General features: G+C 39.4%; 1 protein-coding gene across 1 annotated transcript; it reads right to left on the reverse strand.

The window, feature by feature from the left end:
• Positions 1–3,044: 3,044 nt before the first annotated feature.
• Positions 3,045–7,881, reverse strand: LOC109827142 (CO(2)-response secreted protease-like). The gene is made up of 11 exons (XM_020394104.1): positions 7,686–7,881; positions 7,495–7,595; positions 7,315–7,412; positions 7,080–7,232; positions 6,839–6,950; positions 5,644–6,166; positions 5,009–5,109; positions 4,587–4,829; positions 4,399–4,513; positions 3,795–4,011; positions 3,045–3,719 (listed from the first exon to the last, which is right to left on the reverse strand). The coding sequence occupies exons 1-11, from the start codon at positions 7,755–7,757 to the stop codon at positions 3,166–3,168; spliced, it is 2,289 nt and encodes a 762-aa protein (XP_020249693.1). The 5' UTR covers positions 7,758–7,881; the 3' UTR covers positions 3,045–3,165.
• Between the last annotated feature and the right edge of the window lie 771 nt (positions 7,882–8,652).

Genomic DNA, 8,652 nt, shown 5'->3' on the forward strand with positions numbered 1-8,652 from the left:
GTTGGACGGGAAACCGGACAACATTGATGAGAAGGTTTGGAAAAAGATGAATCGAACGGCGTGTGGTGTGATTAGGTCTTGTCTCACTCAAGATCTAAAGTATGATGTGATCAATGAGACTTCTGCAAAGAAGATTTGGGAGATCCTTGAGAGCAAGTATTTGACCAAGAGTGTGGAGAATCGCTTGCATTTGAAGAGGAGGCTTTACCGCTTCCAGTTGAAGAAAGGAACCTCCATTGGTGATCACATGAACCACTACACGAAGCTTCTTGCGGATTTGACGAATGTAGATGTGGTGATTGAAGATGAGGACAAGGTGTTGTTGTTGTTGAGTTCCTTGCCCGACGAGGAATATGAGACATTCGTTCTTACTCTTATTAATGGGAAGACATCTCTTTCGTATAGTGAGGTCACCGCTGCCCTTGTGAATTATCAGCTTCGAAAGAAGAATAAGGAGACTTCGATTGAGCCGGTAGCGGGGGCGTTGGTCGCAAGAGCAAAGAGTCCAAACCGTAGTGGGAGGTCGCAGTCTAGAGGGGCACATCTTGGAGTTCGTAAGAATCAGTGTGCCTTTTGCAAAGAAGATGGACATTGGAAAGCCGATTGCCCAAAGTTAGTTGATCGAGCCGGGAAGAATAAGGGAAAAGCTATTCAAGCTTCAGAGGCGAATGTTGTCAAGGCTAGTGGCAACGATTCAGATTCGGATTCTTCGGGCTACTCGTTATCTGCACTGCCGTCAGTTTGTGTTGCCTACTCTACAGAGTGGATATTGGATTCGGGTGCTACATACCACATTTGCCCTAGGAGGGATTGGTTCTCCAGCTTTCAGGAGTTGGAAAGAGGGGATTTCGTGCTCATGGGGAATGATCACAAATGCTCTATTGGTGGTATCGGTACTGTTCGGATCAGGATGAGTGACGGTTATTCGGGAGTTGGTTGGAGTGAGGTTCGTTCCTCAGTTGAAGAAGAACATCATTTCACTTGGAGCTTTGGAGGCAGCAGGCTATAGGGTGACCTTGGCGGATGCACGCTTGAAGGTTACGTTTGGGTCCATGATTGTGATGAAGGGCGTCAGAAGGAGAAATTTGTATTATTTGCACGGAAGCACGGTGATTGATAGGGAAATGACGACTTTATCAGATTCGGCTAGACTGTGGCATTGTTTGGTGCTGGGGTATATGATTGGTAATACCGTGCATTGGTTGTTGAGGAGTGCTATGACCTGCAGATTGAAGTCCTGTGAGCACATTAGGATGAGCGAGACCGTGGTGGAGTTTGGCACTTCTATCCATCGAGCGAGGGGTCTTTTTGGAGGTGTTCAGTCAGGCATTTGGGGGCCTTCCAAGGAGGCATCATTGGGAGGTAATCGTATCTTGGTTTCCACAGTTGGTGATTGTTCTAGGCATTATTGGGTCGCGACCAGTTCCCGTTGGTGTAAAGTCCTAGAAGTCAACAACAGTTGGAAGAAGTGTATTGGCAGAAAGGTAACTCATTGTTTCAGCTTTGGTAGGGGTCCTTTCTTGTATTTGTGCCGAGCTCACGGCAGTAGGAGACACTTCATTGGTGTGGAGACTTTGGGGCGACGAGATGAGATGACAGTTTCGATGGGTCGTTCCTTTCTGGAGGAGGATCGGCGTTTGATGTCGAGCATTGGCATTGGTGTGCGGGCTTCGACATATTTGGGTCATCTTATGTATAGGTCGCCGACTGCTGCATTAGGAGTTATTGGATCTGGGGGAGCTGCTTCAGATTTTGGGTTGCGTCGGATATTTGGATACCCAGCATTTGGTCACATCGTGGATGTGAGATTGGATCCGATTGCGCGTTTGGGGTTCGGAGGCTCAGTTGATTATCGTTTGGGAGCTTCTGATTTTGTTCTGAGCAGGTATGTCACTTTTGACTCTCGGCAGGTGGAGAGTGTTGATCAGGTCATTTGGATATCGCAGCAGGTGGAGAGTGATACTCCACATACTCCAGGTCATTCTGTATTATTTGGGACTTCAGCTGAGGTGACACAGCGTGAAGATCATTTGGTTTTGGATGCAGATGACGTGTTGATTGATTTGAGTGCAGCTGATAGGCGCAGTTTGGACATGGCCATTGGTTCACCTCAAATGGAGGTGTTTGATTTGTATCAGTTTGGGGCCGCTATCAGTTGCAGATCCGTCGGCGATACTGGGGAAGAGTTGCAGACTTTTCTATTTGTTTGAGGGCCTTTGGAGGCCGTTGGATGAACTACGTGAAGGCTTGATTCCTTGGGCAAGAGGATACGTAGGCAGTCAGTTTTGATGCAGCCGATTTGGTGAGCGACATCGACATTTGGAGTTAGTGTTCGCACTCCCGTTTGAGTCTCATTATGTGAGGCATTTGTTTGGTTGGTGTCGGCTCAGTTTTGGGAAAACTTCGCCGAGGTGGAGAATTGTGGAGAAATTTAGAAAATTCAGGTTTTTGCAGATTCTGTGTCATAAGTCGACTCATACACAGGCATAAGTCGACTTATGGTAAGTCGACTTATACAGACTGTTAAGTCGACTTACGTTCTGCTCTGGATTGTTGGTTTTTTGCTCTGCCAAGTCGACTTATCAGGTCTGATAAGTCGACTTACGTTCTGTTCTCCAGTTGTTGTTTTTCGCTCTGCCAAGTCGACTTATGCAGACTGTTAAGTCGACTTATGACGGGTTTTTTGGAAAGTTAGAGTTCCTATTTGCAGTCTGTTTGGGTTTCTGTTTTGGTATAAATACCAATACGATTTGAGGGTTTTGTAGGAGAAAATCTGGGGTTTTGGAGCACAGAAAAGAGAGATCTTTCTGAGCTATTTGTTAGGGTTATTGGTTGAGAGATTGAGAGATTTGTTGGTGAGATTAGTTGGTTCGATTGAGCGATTTGTAATCTCAATTTGTACTCTCCTTCTCTATTAGTGAAAACCCACCCCCCCTTCTTGCCCCGTGGACGTAGGCAATTGCCGAACCACGTAAAACTTTGGTGTTTGTGTTTTGTTAATATGACATTTCGTTGATCACTAACCGCATCTGAAAACAAAAACAACAAAAAACTGTTACACCGATTCCAGACAAAACTAAACTTTCAATCTCAAAACAAGAAAAAGAAACCCTACACACCATCCACCTCAAACTAAAATCAAAACCGACCAAAAACTTACAAAAATCACGCTACATTAACTGCAAACACAGTCCTAACCAAATGTGCACCATCAGACCAATTCACTGATCCAAATCCGTACCCTTTGTTTGCATTTCTCACATCAAACTTCACCTTGTAACTAGCCTTCACTCCTCTCTTAGCAAACACCAACTTATTAGGCAACACTGAAACCAAAAACCCTGCAGGCGCATCCACTGTTGCAGTGTACGTCGAATTCGATGGTCCAACATTGATCACGGTCCTCGATACTGTCGTCTGAGCACCCCGATTTCCACCAAGGCGTGCGACGGAGATTGAAGGGTAGTTGATGTTTGAGATGAGATTGGCTGATGCTTTACCTGAACAGCTGAAATTGGTCCCTAACAGTTTCCTGATAACTTGATCCTTGTACCCATAGTAGCACAGAAACTGTAAGTAGTCTTGTGTCGTCGTTTCGAATACCAGGCCTGGGCTTAGGGCCCTTAATGGGCTCATTTCTCCTGAGCCCATGTCATGGTAGTTAGCATTGCCTCCCGAATTAGTTGTTATAGGCTTGCCGAGGTTGTTTGTTGCAGTTGCTGCAAAATGTGACAGGTTTAAGTTTCTGGAAGCCTAAAGTTTGATGAAAATATGTGAGATTGATAAGCATTTGCCTGTCGTCATGAGGGCTGATCTGATCATTGAAGGACTCCATCTTGGATGAGCTGATCGAATGAATGCAGCAGCACCAGCGACATGAGGGCAGGCCATCGAAGTCCCTGACTTTATTGCAAAGTTGGAAATCTTTTTCCCTGCAGGTAAGTCTGTTCCAGGATCAGCAACTGGCATTGCAGCTGCTAGGATTCCTACTCCTGGGGCCATGATATCCGGCTGTTTTAACACCGGAGTGTCACAAAAGTAATGTTAGATTACGTGCAGTACACTTGGGAGATACGATAAGAAATTAGTGCTGTTATAGAAAGTTACGATGTTGTTCCAATTGAGGATAAAATGAGAGAGAATCAACTAAAATGATGTGATCATATATAATTTGGAGAAATGATAAGATTATAATTCATGAAATAAGGAGAACTGGAGGAACGCAGAAGAGAACTTGATGTGACAGAAATTAACTTAATGGTGCCCTCAATGAAATTAAACATAATAATATGGTTTATCTAGCTAACCCCAAAATTTTGGGATAAAATGGTTCGTTATTGTCGCTAGCGATATCATTCATTCAATCTGGATGCACTAAGGTATCATGGAACTTTGTACCTTGAGAATGCCTTCGGTAAGTCCTCCAGGACCTCGGGCAGAGAAATAGGCAACTACAGGTGCAGGTTTGTACTCCTTCAGGTCCTCAGTCGCAAGAATAATAGCCGTTGGTTTGCTGGTAATTTTTATAGAACTTAATAAAGTTTCTCGAATTAAATAATCGATTAATATATCACTGCTTAACTTACCTTGTTGAATTCAGGTAGTCAAGAATTTGAGCTCCAGCACTGTTTCCAACTTCAGAGAAGGGGAAGCTACCAGAATCAAACGGAACTCCTCTTTCAGACTCGTCAACAAGAATTAGACCTTTGGCTTGTGAGCCTTCAGCTACCATTTTCTTTATTCTCCTTGATACACTTGGATCAGTATCAACACAAACTACTATTTTCCCAGTAGTTTTTTCGAGGTCCAGTGATCCAGGATAACAGTTACTGTGGATAAATATATATGAGATTTTTTTAAGTGTCAACTTAAAATATAAATTATGACAATTGTAAAGTTTTGATATACCTTGCTTCTGATACTGTGAATAGATTTGTATCAGATTTTTTTTTGAAATATCAACTTAAAAATATAAATTATGACACGTATAAAGTTCTGATGTACGTACCTTGCTTCTGAAACTGGGGTCGATGCTGCTGCCCCATCTCGACCAAATATTAGAGGGTAAAATTGTGAATGAGTGAGATTTGAGAAATTTATCGCAACCCCCTGAGAAGTGAGATGTATAGTAAGCTAACAGGCATAATCACATAACCCAAGTGCTTGTGATTTTTTACCTAACAGGCGTACTTATTGATTCCCTAATGAAATCTAAAGCTTGGATATTTTATTCAGATTTTTTTCTAATGGAACTGAAACTTATTTGCTCTTTGTTAGCAATGAACAGATGTTCAATTAGTACTTGCTTTTGATGATTTCTACATATGAAATCAGTAAAAGGTATTTCTAGTGGTAGTTCTTCAAATGAATCTAAAATTTTTTCATACAGTCAATCAGATTAGTTACAAAATACTTATTGATTATTGCCAATAAAGCTTGAATATAGTGTTCAGATACTCATTCTTCAATTTTTGTTGGTTAGCAATTAATAGATGTTCATCTAGTACTTGATTTTACTGATCTTGACATATTACTGTATCCACATTTTAGTAGTTTCTCCTACAAATTCTTTATATTTAGTAGATTTTTTATCATGTCAGAAATAGCATAATCAATAAAATTTCATGTATTTTTCTTTATTACCTTCAAAATTTTTCCATTTCCCAAGACAATGCTCGACTGGAAAGTTCGATCAATGCTCGAAGCACCAACAGTCAATATCCAAGGAGCTGCGTTAACAACTGTATAAGGATCTGGACCATCATTACCCCCTGAACAAATCACCAACACCCCCCTCTCATTAGCATGAAATGCACCAATTGCAATGGGATCACTTAGGAAATCAGACTGAAATATAGAGCTCATCCCTATCGATATCGATATAATATCAACACCATCATTTACAGCATCATCGATAGCCTTTAGTACTGCTGAGCTCGAACATCCTCCCATTGAGCAGGCTTTGTACATTGCGAGCCTACTTGAGGGCGAACCTCCTTTGGCCATTCCTTGAGCTAGGCCATAGTAGCTAGCGTTTGCGACTATGGAGCCGGCGGCGGTGGATGATGTGTGGGTCCCGTGGCCTACTGAGTCCCTCGGTGATCCTAGGGAAGAAGTATGCACTGAATCTGCCAGGTTTTTGTAGTATCTTGCACCAATTAGCTTCCTGTCATAGATATGAACTTATTGAAGTTGAATGAATACAAAGTAGGGTTAGTTGTAGATAAACCCCCTGAGTGAATTTTTTTTAATTACTTGTTTACCCTCAGAGAAAGAGGAATCTATTCTTTGACAAGTAGACCTTGTGAGGGTAACAGAGCCAACAATATTTCACTCGTGGGGTCTATCTGCAATTGGGTGACAGAAAGAGTTCTATCCGCAATGAACTCTATGAAGTATTATTCTGGAAAGGAAATATGAGAATGAATGAGCTCCATGGAAAGTATGTCCCATTCTTGTGTAGAGTTTCTGTCAGCTCATCTAACATTATGGTTAAATGTTTGCTGAAGTATTATTGAAAAAATAGCTACATTTTTGTGTCATTGCTTCACTTTGATAATGTGCAGGAATCCTATACATTGTGGAAATCAAAAAAATCAATGAAACAGTGTTGGTTGCGGACCCTGTAAGTGGAAATTATGTACTAATGAAATACAATTCCACATTTTCTTTTCTTTTCAATGTTGAATATGAAAAACAAGATAACTATATAAACTTATGTGACAGATTTAGTAATTTAATTTTACACTTTAATCAAAATGAAAACTGTAGTTTTTAATAGGTGGTACTTTCACAAGGGACTAAATGTATGTGTCAGTGGTTCATTAATAAAATTTACCTATTACAATCAGACTTTTTAAAATCAGAACCTTCCATACATATTCCTTTCCATCTTGATGGGATTGCACTCATCCCAGTATCATCGAAACTCTTTGATTCTGGCCAAATCCCTAGAAACAAGAAAATTAAATACAAGATTAATATAAACAATTCAGAGTTTTATTATTATTATTATTATTATTATTATTTTGGATAAACAATTGAGATTAGATATATGTAATATTGCTATAAATAATTACCTGTATCGATAATTCCAATTATAACATCATTTGAAGCTTTTCGGTGTGTTCTCCCTGAACCAAGGCCTGATTCAGCTTCCAAAAAATCCCAAGACCGGGTTGTATGAAGTTGAAGAATATTATCGGGAAATACCCTTACAACTCCATCGTGGCCTATTTAATTATGTGCAAAATTGTTCATAAAGATATAGGAAATGCGTAAATAAAACTTAAATTATAATTAATGGGTATTTACCAGATAATGTATTTGCTTCTTTCTCAGTGAGCATTGCTGAAAACCCCTTGAATGCATGACTATAGCTATGTATTATGGATACTCTTCCTTTCTCCTCACTGTGAAACAATCATAATGGTAAGAAATTAAGCTTTATTCACCTGAAAATCAATATGATAATGTTTAGATAGAAATAAATACCTTGGAATGATAGAGGACAGCATTTGCAAATGAGCTTCATCTGTTGATTTTGAATTTCCATCTAGTTCATTACTAGTACTTCCCATGTAGATGATATAAGACTGATCAATACACAAAAAATGATCAAAAGGTTTCATGTTGGTTAATGAATTTAGTCATGGAACTTCTAAAAAAATAATCGTAATTAGTACCTCTGGTATATTGTTTGAAGTTGCATAGATAAAATATGAGGACAGAATGAAGAACTGCAAAATTTGAGCCATGAGTAGAGTTGAAGTTGGAAAGCACTGAATGATTTGGTCTTTAATGGCTCAATATGTAGGCATATTTGCTGGCAAACTTTTTTTGCACCAAGAGAATTTGGTTCATGTGTAGTTGTAGAACTTTTTATTTGCTACATCTTTTATTTATTTATCGCACTAGATATATACATATTTTATGAGACCATTTCTTTTTCTTTTCTAGTATGATTCTCATTCTTTCCTTTATATTATGTGCATGATAATCTTTAGTTAGTGTGAGAGAATCAAATGATCAAGTTCCACTTAATTTTCTACATAGAGTAAGTGACAGTGTTAGCACTCACGAAACTAAGACCATAAAAGTGCTGCCTTTAGCTTTTGGATTACAACACTTCAGCGAAGCGAACCTTCTACATGTTCTATATAAAATTGAGTATGTAATTGCACTCTAGTACCTTAAGTATATAATTTCCTCAAAAGAAAAAAAATTTGCACTCTAGTACCCTAACTGTACAAACTGCTCATGATCAAAGAATCGAAATTAAGATATATATATACAACAATTTACGTGAATAATTAATTAAGGCTGGCCAAACTATTCATAATCAAATGTCTAAAATCAAACTATATCCTTCTGTAATTCTTGCAGCTCGCTGCCTTAAGTTGAATTATTGAATTATGAAAATTTGGTCAACCTTTTTCGGTCTAAGAACATTCTTCAGAGACTTGGTTGACAAGTAGTTCTCTTATGCATGTGCATCTATCATCTTCTTTATCTCTTTCTCCTTATGCATCCTTTGAAATCTTTCGGTTTTCTAAGAAGCTAACTTTGAATAGAGCCAATCTCTACTCAAAGTTAAGAAGGTAATCAACAAGACTCATCAAATGGAGACATATGATCATAAAAAGGGGAAGA

The sequence above is a fragment of the Asparagus officinalis genome, unplaced genomic scaffold (genome assembly GCF_001876935.1).
Source record: "Asparagus officinalis unplaced genomic scaffold, Aspof.V1 AsparagusV1_Un53, whole genome shotgun sequence".
NCBI classification, from domain to species: Eukaryota; Viridiplantae; Streptophyta; class Magnoliopsida; order Asparagales; family Asparagaceae; genus Asparagus; species Asparagus officinalis.